Source organism: Callithrix jacchus, chromosome 5 (genome assembly GCF_049354715.1).
Source record: "Callithrix jacchus isolate 240 chromosome 5, calJac240_pri, whole genome shotgun sequence".
Lineage (NCBI taxonomy): Eukaryota > Metazoa > Chordata > Mammalia > Primates > Cebidae > Callithrix > Callithrix jacchus.
The window spans coordinates 103,822,651-103,839,540 of NC_133506.1; the positions used below are offsets into that span (position 1 = coordinate 103,822,651).

Below are 16,890 nucleotides of genomic sequence, written 5' to 3' on the forward strand. Positions count from 1 at the left end.
ATGTCCCCTTTGCCAGCAGTTTTCTTCTCAGCCCAGGCCAACAGCCTCTGCTTCTTCTCTTGCTTTGTCTCTATACTTGTGGGCCAGCTTAAGTAGCTGAGTAGCTGTTTGGTAGTCCAGGGCCTGGGTGAACTGGTTAATTGCAGGAGGCACTTTCAGGCGTTTATAGAGGATGGCTCTCTGCCGCCACAACCTGATATAGCGGGGCCATTTCACAAAGCAGGTGAGGTCTTTTTTGGGCTGGATGTGCTGTCCAAGGCCAAAATTCTTAGGCCTTTCCTCAAACAGGATTCACTACTTTCTTGGCCTCCTGCTTCTTCATGACAGCAGGGGCTGAAGCCACCTTCTTCCCCTTGGCCTTCTTTCCTTTCAGCATCTTGGGCAGTGGGAGGAGAGAGCACAAATATCCTTTTAAAAGTTAATCCATTTTAAAAGGCATTGTCAGGAGGACTGCAAGAGGGAGCTGAAGCCACAGCCATCACCATCATCTCCATGCTTCACTGATAGTACCCCTATAACTCCATGGCACCCACATGACAATCCAGATCCACTTTTTCAGTTCTGTAGGCTGCAACTTCTTGTGTTTGTCTGTTCACCACATCAAATTCCAAAAGATCCAGGCCAAAGACCATAATGCAGGCCTCAGAGAGTTTGAAGTCAACTTTACAAAGCTGGTGGTCAGAAAAACTAATGATTCTTGAATGAAAATAAACCAAACAAGAACAGCCTTTTATTATTAAGTAGACCTTTGTAGGTTGGGTCTATGGAACCCAACTGTAATGTCCACCACAGTGGTGGCTTTACTTGGAAACCTTTGCTTGCCTGTTTATGACCACAACCTTCTGCTGAAATAGTTTGGGATTGTTGGTAAGTTATGTGAGCTAAAGATGGTGTGTTGGGCACGTGCCTCATAGAAGTGGTAGAATAGAATATTTTTCTCACATCCTGAAGGAAGGTCTTGAGACCTATTCAGTTCACAGATCCTAAATAAATCAAAAGTGTTAGGGGAATAGCATGCTCCATAGGTGTATCACCTCAGATGGCTGACTAAATCACAGCACTCTCAAGGGGCATGCTCAACAAGTTCTTACTTTATTTACACGGATCACATGAAAGGAGGCAACCCTGAGGAGTCTGTGGGCTTTAGGCTATCACTTTTACAGCAGCGCTCCAGAGGACCATGGCAAGAATCATGCCAAGCTGCTACTAGAAGGACTCTACACAGACAGATAGGTGGATTCTACTAACCAGAGCCTGATTCTAGAAGCTGCTCATGATCCAAATTCCTGCTAGGCCTGATGTCTTCCCCTGAACACAGAGTATTTGAAGCATTTGAAGAATTTTTTTCAGATTATGTTTAAAATCAAAACCAACTCATGTGAAAAACTCAAGGGCATGGATAGAGTACTAATGACTTGTGATGGAATGGCTTTACTAACTTAGCAAGACCATTGTCTCAGGATAAATCCCTACCCTACAGACAAAATCAAACAGCCAAGGAAACCTGGGGGATAAGTTTGAATGCATACCTTCAGATCAGGAGAGGACTTTCTTTTCTATGAATAAAAAAACCCAGAACATACAAATAAAAGATAGCTATATATACTCAAAAAATGACATTCATACAGTAGTTTCCTCACTGATTAAAAAAAAGTTTTAGTGAATTTGTTCCTAATTTCTGTTCTAGAACTATGTTATTTTCAGTTATGTGGTATATTAATCTGGTGAATAAATTTAGCAATGAAAAGTTCATAATATGGGAGGCTGAGGCCAGAGGATCACTTGAGCCTAGGAGGCAGAGGTTGAGGTAAAATTGTGCCAGTGCACTTCAGCCTGGGTGCTAGAGCAAGACCCTGTCTCAAAAAAAAAAAGAAAAAAGAAAAGGACTTCATTTTTCACACTCCAGTTTGTCTCCCTTCTAGGCTACCAGATCTCATGCATTCTTCATTTTTTATCTCAAGGTCCAGTCTAAGCCCTTGGAATTAATAGGCATGAATTACGTAATTGTTAAATTACTGAGTAAATGAGTGATAAATGTATAAATTGAAACTAGGGAACTTGTATAGCAATAGGCACCTTACATTTTGTTTTGTATTTGGTTTTTGTTTCATAATCATAAACTTAACGCTGCAATCCAGCTAGGCATGGAAGGGAACAAGGAAAACATGGAACCCAAAGGGAACTGCAGTGAGAGCACAAAGATTCTAGGATACTGTGAGCAAATGGGGTGGAAGGCTGCTCTCCTGAGCAACAGAAGGAATGGTCTGGTGGTTAAAGTAAAATACAATTCAAACTTACTAGAGTTGTTGACAGTCAGCAATGGTGATCTTCTTGCTGGTCTTGCCACTCACACCTTACAATTTTAAATGTAATTCATGACCAGATAATTAACTTTGTATAGTAGTTACCCTCTCCCAGTATGATTTTCCCAGTTGAATAAAAACTTTATTTTATTTTTAGCTTTTTATTTTTTGAGGTGGAGTCTCACTCCGTCGCCCAGGCTGGAGTGCAGTGGTGCGATCTTGGCTCACTGCAACCTCCGCCTCCTGGGTTCAAGCGATTCTCCTGCCTCAGCCTCCTGAATAGCTGGGACTACAGGCATGTGCCACCACACCCGGCTAATTTTTTGTATTTTTAGTAGAGACGGGGTTTCACCGTGTTAGCCAGGACGATCTCGATCTCCTGACCTTGTGATCTGCCCGCCTCAGCCTCCTAAAGTGCTGGGATTAAAGGTGTGAGCCACCGCGCCCAGCCAAAAACTTCATTTTAAAAAAAGCAGCAGCATATATATAAGAACCAAAGTTTTGCCTGTCGTTCTTATCCACTTCCCTACTCTCCACTCCCAACCCCCAAAATTAGAATCTCACCTTCTTCCAAAAAGTATGCAGGGAACTTTTAAAAATTAAGTTAACAGGCCAGGCGTGGCTCACGCCTGTAATTCCAACACTTTGAGAGGTAGGTGGATCACCTGAGGTCAGGAGTTCAAGACCAGCTTGACCAATATGGTAATACCCTGTGTCTACTAAAAAATACAAAATTAGCCAGGCATGGTGGTAAATGGCTGTAATCCCAGCTAACTGAGAGACTGAGACAGGAGAATTCCTTGAACCAAGAAGGCGGAGGTTGCAGTGAGCTGAGATCACGCTGTTGCACTCCAGCCTGGGCAACAAGAGCAAAATTCCATCTCAAAAAAAAAAAATTAAGTTAACATACTTCCCTTCTTGTTCACTACAAGTTACTTGTTTTGGATGAAAAAGTAAAAGCCTATTAGGAAAGGTTTATTATGAACACTTAATTCAGAACTGCTGAGTTTAGTTTTTGTTTTTCATCTCTTCTGATATTATGTTTATGAGTTTAAACTTTAGGAACTCTATATACATAGTTTTTCTTTGAAAACATGTATGTATATGACCCTTATGCATATGTTTATGTCTTAAATATATTTTTAAAGGAAACAGACACTATGGAAAGATTCCTATTATAACCCAAATGATTTCTCAAATTGCCAGTGTCTTCACATCACTTTAACAAAATTCATATTTAATCATCTCAAAAGGTGATATGCAAACTATCTGATAGAGAAATCTTACAAAGTGAAATTAAAGAGCATTTAATAAAACTAAAATGTTGAATGTTAGTATTATTTGTAGAATATTGGTCTTCAGAAAAGAGAGTCAAAATGTTTGCTATCTTTTCATGGGGTGCTTAGAAAACAAGATTTCTGAAAAACAAAAGATTTCTCAGGTAAAAGTAAAATGTTTTTTTAAAATGTAATTAAACAAAAAATGTAAGTTTTAAGTATACATTTTCTATTCTGTGTAATGACAAGGAATAAGATCTGTTTTCTTTTCTTTTTTTTTTTTTTTTTTTTTTTGAGATGGAGTTTCACCGTTGTTACCCAGACTGGAGTGCAATGGCACAATCTCAGCTCATTGCAACCTCCGCCTTCTGGGTTCAAGCAATTCTCCTGCCTCAGCCTCCTGAGTAGCTGGGACTACAGGCGCGCACCACCATGCCCAGCTAATTTTTTGTATTTTTAGTAGACGGGGTTTCACCTCTTTGACCAGGATGGTCTCGATCTCTTGACCTCGTGATCCACCCGCCTCGGCCTCTCAAAGTGCTGGGATTATAGGTGTGAGCCACCGCGCCCCGCCCAAGATCTGTTTTCTTTTCTATCTTCATTGTAATATTATTTCTATGGATAGAAACTCACTTCTGATTTAGTCTTCCTGTTTAGTCAGATAAGATTCCAAGTCTACAGTGTTGGTTTTCTTTTTATATACAAAAGGGTCATCCGGGGAAGTCTGGACATCCAGCAGATTAATAGAGGATAGATTAGTCAGAGTTTTCCACAGAGAGAGAACCAATAGGATGGATGGGTGAATGATGGATGGATGGATGGATGGATGGATGGATGGATGGATGGATGGACGGATGGACAGATGGGGAATTGGCTCATGCAATTATGGAAGTGGTGAAGTCCCATGACTGTCCATCTGCAAGCTGGAGACACCAGGATACTGGTAGTGTGGCTCAGTCCAAGTCCAAAAGCCTCAGAACTAAGGAAGCCTTTAGGGTAATTCTCAGTCAAATGCCAAAGACTTGAGGAACTGGAGGGGTTCACTGGTATAAGTCCTGGAGTCCCAAGTCCAGAGAGCCTGAAGTTCTGATGTCTAAAAGCAGGAAGAGAAGAGTATCCTAGCCCCAGGAGGGAAGAGGAGAGCTTTTTTCTCCTTTTTTGTTCTATCTGGGCCCCCCAACCCAAGTAGATTGGTTGGTATCTGCCTCCATTGATAGCAGATCTTCTTCACTTAGTCCTTCAACTTACATGCCAGTCTTCTCTGGAAACAGCCTCAGAGACATACCCAGAAGTAACACTTTACCAGTTCTGTAGATATTGGGTAATCCAGTTAAATTGATACCTAAAATTAACCACCACAGAGAGAGAGGGCAATTAACTAAGAGTAAGACGAACTTATTTTAGTTCCATCTCACCATATACTATGCTAGCCCTCAATTTCCTCATTTGTAAAATGGGGATAACATCTGCCTGTCTATCCTTTTAGGTTGCTGTGAGGTGGACTGAATAGAATCTGGAAAAAAAAAAAAAAAACCTTATCTTTTCTCAGTTAGTTGATGTACTAGCTGAAGAATGTTAAATAGTGCCCATTTCTACTAAGGATTGAGGAGTATAATTTTTGCATACTTCTTGATTTTATCTAATAAGAGCGATAAAACAACTTCCAATGTTGTGGTAAATTCTTGAACATATTTGACATGGTTGTTGAAAAGTGTATAATTGTGTAAGTGTCTGATTTTGCATGTTCACCTGATTTCAGAGAAGAAAGACATGGAAAGTGAAATATGCCCAGGGAAACTGATACATGAAGGCTTAGAGAGATAATGACGCTGCTCTGCCAGAGCCTGGAAACTTGACCATTCTAAACAAACTGCATAGTACTAAATTGCTTGTGAAAGGGCTGAATCAATCCCGCTGTGATTTGAACTTTTGGCTCCTGAAAGTCTAGAGAAGGCTTGAAAATAAAAATAAAACCCTTACCTACTTACTAGGTTGTGTTTCAGGCCCTCTACTGAATTCTGTGTATGAAGGAGGTATCTATCCAAAGAACAAGAGGCAGCAAGAGCGAGATGAAAGGTAGTGAAAAGGAGTCTTAAGGGCTGTTCCTTATACCAGGTGTGAGGGAGTGCTCCCAGGGAAAAAAAACTTCCATCATTAATGTATTGATTCCTTAAGAAAACATTTATCTAGAGCATAATATATGGCCTTAAGAAAGCTAGAGAGTGATATAATGTAAAGGATCAGTCATCTAACTAGGATGTATTTAGTGCTTATGACTTGCGTAGCACTGTACTAAGCTATATAAAGTCCACAAAAGAGTTAGTGTCTGATTTGCTCCAGTAGAGAGATAAGTTATATAGGCAGCAATTAGAGGACAACAAATGTGCATTATGTGCCACAAAACAGAGGATAGAAAATAAGACTTTGAATAACATAATATAGGTTGTAAACTCTAGAGCACTTAGAAAAGTGTCATAGCATACTATAAACCAGGAATTGATCACTGGACTTAATCAGAAGATGTAGGTTTAAATCCTAGCTCTGACACTTACTATGTAAGCTTGGGCAGGTTCCCTTAATTTCAGAGCCTTAGTTTCCTCATTTGTAAAATAAAGCTGATAATCCAAGCTAGCTCTCCTTACCTACACAGGATTTTAATGAGAATCAAGCGAAGATGGATATAAAAACACAATAGAATTTCTGATTATTAAAAGAGCTGAGAATTAAAGTAGGTCTTGAAAAGTACGTTATACATAGAAAACCTGAAAGGCTAAATGAAAGTGGTCTCAGAAAGGGAACAGTTTGAACACAGGATAATGAGACTTGGGCTGGGTGCAGTGGCTCACACTTGTAATCCCAGCACTTTAGGAGGCTGAGGTGGATGGATCACCTGAGGTCAGGAGTTCAAGACCAGCCAGGCCAACACAGTGAAACCCTGTCTCTACTAAAAATACAAAAATTAGCTGGGCGTGATGCCATGCGCTTGTGGTCCCAGCTACTCGGGAGGCTGAGGCATGAGAATCACTTGAACCCAGGAGGCAGAGGTTGCAGTAAGCAAAAAGATCAGGCCATTGTACCCCAGCCTGGGTGACAGAGCAAGATTCCATCTCAGGGGGGAATAAAGTGACTTAATTATAAAAAAAAGAGAATGAGATTTGAATATAGAAGGATGGGATAGAAATAATCTGATTAAGCTGGGCACAGTGGTCCATGCCTGTAATCCCAGCGCTTTGGGAGGCCAAGGTGGGTGGATCACTTGAGGTCAGGAGTTCAAGACCAGCCTGGCCAAGATGGCAAAACTTCATCTCTACCAAAAATACAAAAATTAGCTGGGGGTGGTGGTGTAATTTCAGCTACTAGGGAGGCCGAGGCATGAGAATCACTGGAATCTCTTAACCCCAGGAGGCAGAGGTTGCAGTGAACAGAGATAGTGCCACTGCACTTCAGCCTGGTGATGGAGTGAGACTGTCTAAAATAAAAACTAAATATCTAAATATAGCAAAAATTTGTTTTGAAAGGTAGTAACACTGATTGTGTTAGAGAAAGAATGAAGTTGAGGATTACGTGCCATAATGACTGGATTATAGTAGGATTTAAATTCTGGTGGATCTGAAGGCTAGAAGGAAGAGTTCAGACTTGATCTGAAAGGAAATAGAGAACTATTTGGAGGTTTGAGGAGAGAATTAGTGTAAAAGTTATTTAACTCATTTGTTTTGATAATCAGCATGTAACATAGTGCCTCACATACAGGTATTCAAGATTAGTCAAACTGAATTTAATTAATCTGTCAATAATATGTAGAATGAATTGGACACATCCGATAAGCCTAGAATCTAGGCTTCTTATCAATTCAATGTCAGTCTGTTTCATCTTTTTTCTTTAACTGTAACAAGGAACGATAATACTGCCCAGCTAGTAGGTTTATTTTAAACATCAAATAAGATGATGCTGATGCCATCGTCATTCACAAATACATTAAATGCCTCCTTCATGTAGGATGTTGTGTAAAAACTACAGAAACAAAAATATCTTCAGATATAAGTGCTTTGGAAAATGTGATGAATATAGGTTTGAAATACAGAGTTCTAAAGGATCTGGTAGCAAGAGGATGGTATATAGCAGCCAAAAGATCATCTTACTGCTATATTTAGTACCAGGTTAGGTCCCTATTATTTATCAGAACCTGCTAGGCATTAGTTGGATCAAGCAGAGAAGAAAACACCAGGTGCAGTCAGGTAGGTATTTGAGGTCCCCAAGAGTTCTTCCTGTTGGCAATAGACCTTTTCAGTTTAAACCTGTAATGAACCTTCATCATCATGGAGACAATATAGAACACTGTTTAAGAAAGAAGGTTCTTTCTCCTGATTGTATTTTAAAAAGAAAGAAAGAAAGTTCTGGAGCCAGAGTAACTGGCTGGATTTGAAATACTGATGTATAAGTAATAAAAAAAATTAGGCAAATTATTTAACCTCTCTGAGCCTCATAGAGATAATAATAGAATCATAGGATTGTTTATAAGAATTAAGTGAGATAGTGCATACAAACTCTATTTTTTAATTTATTTTTTACAGATAGGGCCTCCCTATGTTGCCCAGGCTGGTCTCAAATTCCTGGGCTCAAAGGATCCTCCTGCCCCAGCCTCCCAAAGTGCTAGCATTACAGGTGTGAGCCACCACGCCTGGCCACGTAAACTCTTAATAGAGTATGTGGTGCACACTGAATGTCAGCTCAATAAATATCAGTTATTGGCCAGGCGCGATGGCTCACGCTTGTAACCCCAGCACTTTAGAAGGCCAAGGTGGGCAGATCACGAGGTCAAGAGATAGTAACCATCTCTTGGCCAACATAGTAAAACCCCGTCTCTACTAAAAATACAAACATTAGCTGGGCGTGGTAGTGCGAGACTGTAGTCCCAGCTACTTGAGAGGCTGAGGCACAAGAATCATTGAACCTGGGAGGCAGAGATTGCAGTGAGCCAAGATCGTGCCCTGGTGACAGAGTGAGACTTGTCTCAAAAAAAAACAGGTATTTTATTTTCAAAACCTTCTTGGCTCCTTTAGTCTCCATTCTTTGTTATTCCCCAAATCACTTCCCATTTTTCTATCTCTGTCTCACTACATTCTAGAACATAATATTAATATGTTCTACAGCGTTATCATTGAGCAGATCTCAAAATATCTTCTACATTTATTGAAAAACTTCAGTATATTTCTAAAATAGAAATAATTTTTAAATCTTCTGAATTTAAAATTATATTAACTTCAAAGTAGCTTAAAAATTACATTTACCGACCAGGCATGATGGCTTATGCCTGGAGTCTCCACACTTTGGGAGGCCAAGGCAGGAGGATCAGTTGAGCCCAGAAGTTTCAAACCAGCCTGGGCAACATGGCAAGACCTCATCTCAACAGGCGTGGTGGCACATGCCTGCAGTTCTAGCTGCTTGGAAGCTGAGCCAGGAGGATTGCTTGAGACCAGGCAGTTGAGGCTGCAGTGAGCTGTGACTGCACCACTGCACTCCAGTCTGGACGACAGAGTGAGAGCTTGTCTCAGAAAAAAATAATTTACATTTATCTTGTTATAGTCTAAGTAGTTCTTTGGAAACAATAATCCATAATTCCTCATAATATTTTTCTTTACAAATTTTCTAGTTTATTTCCATAAGCATATTTTACTTTTCTAATATGTATATATTTAGCTTTTAATGTAACATGTAAATGATGGGACACAGAAGAGCATCTTGGGCCCTGAGTTAATTTAATAGAGTGTGGAGTAGCAGGAGACACTAATAATGCAAGGGAAAATAAAAAACTAAACTCTTTAGGAGGACAATTTGATCATATCTACCAAGTCCTAAGATGTTTAAAATATTTCAAACTGCCTATTCTACCTCCAGGTATTTATCCAACAAGTATATTCACATGTATGCACAAATATTTTTCTTCAATGTCCCTGTCATGACATGAACAAAAATTATACAAACGCATGTTCATAGTAATATTGCATACAATAGTTAAGACTGGAAACAACTTAAATGTCCATAAGTAGAGGACTGTTTAAATAAATTATACATGATTGTACAATAAAATGCTTTACACTCCTTTAAAAGAATGAGGGAGATTTACAATAACATGGAAAAATGCCTAAGGTATAGTGATAAGTAGGGGGAAATGCAAGCAGAATAATATGTATAATTCTGTGTGTGTGTGTGTGTGTGTGCACGCGCACGCTTCTCAACAAGCAACTACAATATATTGCTGTATGCATATGCAAGGAAAATTTCTGGAAATATTAATAGCAATTATCTCTGGGAGTAAGACGATGATGAGAATGAGAATGGTGACTTTTATTTTGCCTTTCTGAATTCTAAAAAGTGATTTAAACATTCAGCATGTGTTAATGTTATTAAAAAAAAAAAACTAGTTTAAAAAAATGTTTCATCCCTGAGCGGTCTGAAAAAAAGAAAAAGAAAATATTTAAAGACATAAAGTGGAGACTAAATGGTTAAATGTTTTGTAAAGTATGTTTGATGTGAAAGTGATCTTTAAATGCCTATTATTTTTACTTAACAATAGAGTTTAGGGCTTTTGTAACCTGAAGAAAGCAGCATTTCAGCATCTCTTCCTACAGGAGCATATGGTATTTAAGTCCATGGTGGGGATGAATGCCTTAGAGATCACCTCTCCTGGAGTTGATAGGTAGATCTTTTCAGTGTTTTCCATTGCTCTTACAGAGCAAAAAATCCGTGGAAAAGACTATAAAGGCTCAGTGACATTGTTCAATCCAATGTTTAAAACTATGGTCAGATATTCTTTTTTAAAAAATAAGCCACATGGTGATTGCAAACCATGATTGTTTTTAAGAGTCTTTGTTTATAGAGTTTGGTTTATTGTGCTATATAAAGAATGCTATTGACTAAGTGTAGTAAGATACCTCTTGATAGAAATTCAGGTATTATCTTGAGAGTTTTGTCCTAGTGCTTTACAGATTAAGAGGAGACAGAATGTTGCATTACTCCAGGTTACAGGATTTTTGTTTTATAACTCTAAGTGTTGCTTTTCCTCCTTTTGATACTCAGAGGATTAACTTACTCTTTATGTTTCTAGATCAAGCCGTTAGAGAAAACATAAAAATACAAATAGTTCTTTGGTGTAATCACTTTTTCTTATGACTAGGTATTTTAAAACTAAAATTATTTAAGTTAAAGCTATTACATGAAAGCTTTAAAAATAGAAAAATTGAGTGAGCACTGTAGATCTCACATTACAACAGATTATAATACTGAGTTCATGTAAAACTACCTGGCAAACAATCATAGTAAAGACTTCCCGAATAAAGTGGTGGTACATAGGGGAAGTTTGTATGTATTTCTTTTTCTTTATTATTTTTATTGTTTTAATGAGACAGGGTCTTGCTATGTTGCCCAGGCTGGTCTCAAATTGCTGGGATCAAGCAATTCTCCTGCCTTGGCCTCCCAAAGTGCTGGGATTATAGGTGTGAGTCACCTATAAGTGACATGCCTGGCCAAGTATTTTAATTTTCATTCATTTGTCAACTTCAGGGTAACAAAAGAAAACAAATATGGGGGGGCATGGTAGCTCACACCTGTAATCCCAGCACTTTGGGAGGTCGAGGTAGGCGGATCACCTGAGGTTGGGAGTTCCAGACCAGCCTGACCAACATAGAGAAACCCTATCTCTTCTAAAAATACAAAATTAGCCAGCGTAATGTTGCATGCCTGTAATCCCAGCTACTTGGGAGGCCGAGGCAGGAGAATCACTTGACCTGGGAGGTCGAGCCATTGTACTCCAGCCTGGGCAACAAGACTGAAACTCTGTCTCAAAAAAAAACAACAACAACAACAAATACAACTAGCTTTCTATTATTGAAAGCTAATTGGCCAATTTGTGAATGATGATGATGATGATAATAATAAATTTGGTGTTGTTCACAAAGCCCTTTTGTCCCTGTATCTTTTTTTTTTTTTTTTTTTTGAGATCGAATCTCACTCTGTTGCCCAGGCTGTAGTGCAGCAGTGCAATCTCAGCTCACTGCAACCTCCACCTACTGAGTTCAAGTGATTCTCCTGCCTCAGCCTCCCCAGTAGCTGAGATTACGGGCACCTACCACTGTGCCTGGCTAATTTTTGTATTTTTAGTAGAAAAGGGGTTTCACCATGATGAACATCCTGGTCTCAAACTCCTGACCTCAAGTGATCCACCCACCTCAGCCTCCCAAAATGATGGGATTACAAGGCATGATCCATCACACCCGGCCTTTTGTCCTTGTATCTTAATTAGCTCTTGAGGTAAATATTACCTCAGTTTGATTACCCTAGTTTAAGATTAAAGAAAGTAGGGCTGGGATAGATTCAGGTTTACACATAGACAAAAAAGCTAGAACCCAGAACTTCTGATATCAGCATCACTGCCACTTTCTAATGTTGCCCACTTTAGCTATTTTTCATATTTGTGGAAAAGAGCATAGAAGATAATCTCTAACGTTTTCATTTTGTCAGTGAATAAACTAAGGTGCACAGTGGGCCTTACCTTCAAGTTGCCAGACATTAAAGCCAAACAGTACATTTTTGTGCCAGGCACTCTTTTAAGTACTTTATGTATATTAATTAATCCTCACAATAACTTCATAAATTAAGCGCCAAGTACTGAGCCCAAGATTAAGTAACTGAAATTCATAGCTAATGGTTGCAGTAGGATCCAAACCTAGCCTATTAATTCCAAAGTCAGAGTTTTTAACTACTGGGCTCTACTGCTTTGCACTAGGTGACTGTTTATCTTAATTGGATTAAATACATTGCTCAGGATTCTCCAGATAGGATGAGATTCCTTTCTCAAAGTTTCCCAACTCTCACACGAACAGATCTAGGGACTTTTCCTAGAGTTTTCTTATATCATTTTATAGATGAAGTGACTTGGCCAGTCTTAGTTTATTAAGTGACTATGTTAGAACTACAAATTAGGTCCTCTGGCTTATAGCACATTGCTTTTGGCATCAGTTCAAATGATCTACTCATGTTGAAATTTTGTCATAGCAGCAAGAGCATATCTACTATATCCTTCATTCACATTTCAGTCCACCTTCTGGTCTGTCCTGGAATATAGTTAGGTCAGCATGTAAGTCTCCACTGTTCACTTTTTTACAGTGATTATACCATAAGGGATACATGTATACATAGTAATGGAAATACCTTAAGCATTTTCTACTTAAGCATTTTTAATACTATTAATGTGTCATCCTACAAAAACTTTATTTGGTCATAGCTACTGTTGTCAAGAGCCAACGTTTTAGAATATTCACATTTTGAATCTTGAAATGGTCAAGCAAATGGCATGACAAAGCTATTTCAAATCCTCCAACTCAAGCAAGAATGTAAAGAAAGGCAGCAATTTTTCTTCAGGGCCTTTGTGCACATTTTTTTGTTTTTTAGAGAAAGCTCTTTCTGACTTCATGTAGAGTAGAAAAATAACTTAGTTTATTTCATGCTGCTCAATCTAATTTGAAATCATTTTTGAATTCCTAGATGCATGGGTACAGAAAGCTTGCTTCCTGGAGCCTTGTTTCCTGACAGTGGAGAGTAAAGAATTAAATTGAGCTGTAACTAAATTGATTAGCATTTTGACACTCTGCAGACTGTGAAAAGAAAAGGAATGGATTCAACTTTTAAAAACGGACAGTAGCAGAAAGAACTATTTTCTTAAATTCATCCCTGTTTGCAAACATGATTTAATTTTTTTCCTAAAAAAGCCAGAGACAGGCCGGAGCGGTGGCTCACGCCTGTAATCCCAGCACTTTGGGAGGCCAAGGCAGGTAGATCACCTGAGGTCGGGAGTTCCAGACCAGCCTGGCTAACATGGTGAAACCCTGTTTCTACTAAAATTACAAAAAATTAGCTGGGCATGGTGGCATGCACCTGTAATCCCAGCTACTCAGGAGGCTGAGGAAGGAGAATCACTTGAACCCAGGAGGCGGAGGTTGGAGTGAACTGAGATCGTGCCATTGCACTCCAGCTTGGGCAAGAAGAGTGAAATTCTGTCTCAAAAAAAAAAAAAAGAAAGAAAAGCAAGACATCTTCTAGCACTTTCTCAATTTCCTATATTACAATTCAATGTGAGAATTTAACTTTGAAGAGCTTTTGAAAAAGCCTGGATAGGGATGTTAACATAGACTCCTTAGCTGAACAGGCACTGACAGAGGTCTTTTGAGGAGAAAGGAAAGGACTAAACACTTCTGGGGTGTCGCTATAGGAACCTATTTATAAAGACAAGATACATATTTATGAAATCTTTATCTCTGGCATTTTTAAATGAAAGAGATATTAAGTATGAATTGAATAATACACATTTCCTTCTTCAGACAGATACAGATAATTACCATGCCATTATCTGTCCTAAATGGCATAATTTAATGTTGACTTCAATAAAATCCTCCCTCTGCTGTGTCATGAAAGGAACTGGACTCACTATTCTAAAGTGCCTCCTCCTTTTTTTTTTTTTTTAATCACAGCAGGAGGCTGTAATAAATTACAGCCTGGAAGAAATTTCAAACTGGCAAGTTTGCCAGATATTTTAAGCAATTTATTTTGGGGTGTATCAGCAGATTTTTTCTTACACTACCATTTGGGTGCCTGCTGACACAGCCTGAATAAATCTTTCAACATTTTCCTTCCTAGAGATGGATGAAGATGATGAACTCCAAGATCCAGACCTTCTATTAACTCTTCACTTACCACCTGGTGTTTTCCTATTACCAGCTATCTCAGAAACTTAGATAACTTTCCAGCATGAGTTTGTAGTATTTCAAGTTCCTCATGGTGCTTTGGCAACAGCCTAAATTTTATGGAAGAATCAACTGAGTCATTCTGGTTTTAGGCATAGAACTTCTAATTTTGATTGATGATTTCATTACTAGTATCTTGAAAATTGTGTGAATATTTATATAAAACAAACATTTTTTTCACATGTTGAGTCTTAAAGTGACTTCTTCCTATTTTAGTCTGTTTTCTAATTGGTTAAAGTTTTTAGAAATTATTAGTTTCTGACTCTAGAATTCTTAAGGTAGCTTCAGTGATACATATTTTAGTCTAGTAATAAAAAAAAACTGCTAAAAATACTGATACCTGAAAGTATTTGCTGTAGCATAATAAGACCTTAAAGCTAAAATAAAAGGAAGCTGACTTTTATCGAATGCCTGCACCATGCCAGACCCTTTTGTGACCACACCATGTAGGAGAGAGAGAGCAGTCATATTTTACAAAGAGCTGGTCCCTGGTCAGGTGAAAGGCACTGCTCAGTGAATTGGAAGGCACTGTAAAGGCATCAGGGAATACAGTTTGGTGGTAAAAGCTCTAGGTCAAGTGTCATAAAACCTGTGTTCCTGAGTGACATTATTTATAAACCAGGTCATCTGCTTAGAACTTAAATGTTACTGTATCTGTAAAGTGAAGATAAGATCTCTAGCCTGCCTTCTCAACCATGGCTGCACTTTGGAATCACTCGGGGAGTTTTCAAAAATATGTCTAAATCCCACCTTCAAGAGATTCTAATTTTATTAAGGTGCAGCCTGGGCATTGGGATTTTTTAAACCTTCCACAAGTAATTCCTATGTGCAGCTAAGGCTGTGAATCCTTGGATTGGGAGATGTCTAAGAAAGCGCTCTACAGATTTACTTACAAAGATTAGATGTTATCGAGCGTCTAAACTGTTTTTTGCTTGTTGCCCTGAACTTCAACTGTTAGTTAAAAAAAAGGGGGGGGGGGCCAGGCACGGTGGCTCACCCCTGTAATCCTAGCACTTTGAGAGGCCGACATAGGCGGATCACCGGAGATTGAGGGTTTGAGACCAGCCTGGCCAACATGGTGAAACCCCTTTCTATTAAAAATACAAAAATTAGCTGGGCATGGTGGCTGGTGCCTGTAATCCCAGCCTTCGGCTGAGGCTGAAGAATCACTTGAACCTGGGAGGCGGTGGAGGTTGCAGTGAGCTGAGATCGCACCATTGCTCTCCAGTCTGGGCGACAATAGCGAAACTCCGCTTTAAAAACATATATGTCTATATATCTATATATATCTATACATATGTATAGATATATATCTCTGAATTACATCACATAGGAAGTCTTTGATAAATATTTGTTGCACTTGTGAATTTATGGCCTTAAAATTTTTTTAAGATCTTTCAAAAACGGATTTGAGGTTCAATGTATGGAGCCAATTAAGAGGCATGATTGTTGAAACATCCTCCTTTAGAGAAATGCGAGCCTTCCTCACCGACCCCTAGCTTCGCTCCCTTCCTCACCAAGCAGCGGTGTCTTGGGGCCACCGGATGCCCCAAGGGCTGTAACGCGGGCTGCGGGATCTGCGCGGGCGTCCCGAGATCTGGGGCGGGGCACCGGCCGGGCCAACCCTCTCCGCTCTCAGGACTCGCCCACCCGGTCCCGCCCCGGACGCGGGTGGGGGCCGGCTGCTGGCGGCGCCTGTCAGTCCCGACTCGACTGCCGAGCCCCGGGGCTTCGGCTGCTGCCTCCGCGCGACCCGGTGGGCCCGCCTCCGCCGCCGGGTGCCCGCACCGCCTGCGCCTCGTGCCGGAGCAGGGCAGATGCCAGGATGCGGAGTTGTGTACTTTGAGCCGGCCTCATGACCCTAAGCACGTTAGCCCGCAAGAGAAAGGCTACCCTTGCCTGCACCTGCAGCTTCTGGGCCCCCGACATGATTCCTTACTTCTCCGCCAACGCGGTCATCTCGCAGAACGCCATCAACCAGCTGTGAGTCCGCCGCGCGCCCTCTGCCTCCGCTAACGCTCAGAAAGTTTGCCCTTTCAGCAGCCGCTTTCCCCAGCATCCTGGGAAGCAAACAAGCAAGCGAGGGCTAGCGCACATCCTGCGTGCCTGGAGGTCTGCGGGCGTCTGGAGAGAAGGATGGTGGGGTAGAAAGGTGGGGGGATTCGTGGAGGCGGAAAGTGTCCCGGGGTGTGAGTGGACGGAAAAAAATCCTGTGGGAGAATTTCCGGTAAACTTTGAGGGACTTTGAAAGCGCGGGTTGTCCCTGAGTTGTCAGTGGTGACCGAGTGACAGCTGAGCCGTTTGGCACTTGGAAGACTGGGTTGAAGGGCGGTCGACAGAATCGGAACAGCCTGTGGGAGTCCCTGTGGGTCCTTCTGGTGAGGAGCCTTCCGTGATTGTGGGTTTTGTTTGTTTTAAATAAGTTTCTGTTATTAGCCATTTACAAAAAGAAAGGCCGTTCTTCGCTCCTACTGGTTGTAGTCTGGAGTAATTCCAGAAAGCTTATTTCGGTAG

The 16,890-nt window shown here is 40.2% G+C and overlaps 1 protein-coding gene across 15 annotated transcripts in view; it reads left to right on the top strand.

Annotated features, from left to right (window-relative positions):
* The window catches only part of SSH2 (slingshot protein phosphatase 2), a 306,939-nt gene that overhangs the window by 143,718 nt on the left and 146,331 nt on the right, over positions 1 to 16,890 (top strand). For 4 of the 15 annotated variants that reach the window (XM_078373917.1, XM_078373916.1, XM_035303257.3 and 1 more), the window contains exon 1: positions 16,077 to 16,359. The exons of 10 other annotated variants lie outside the window; for them this stretch is intronic. Coding sequence is in view for 2 of the 5 variants with exons in the window: in XM_035303257.3 (XP_035159148.1) it covers positions 16,232 to 16,359 (128 nt within the window). In the remaining 3 variants the exon portion in view is untranslated. Of the gene's footprint in view, positions 1 to 16,076; positions 16,755 to 16,890 lie in introns of those variants that run through there. One more of the 15 variants, XM_035303260.3, reaches the window with a different exon arrangement.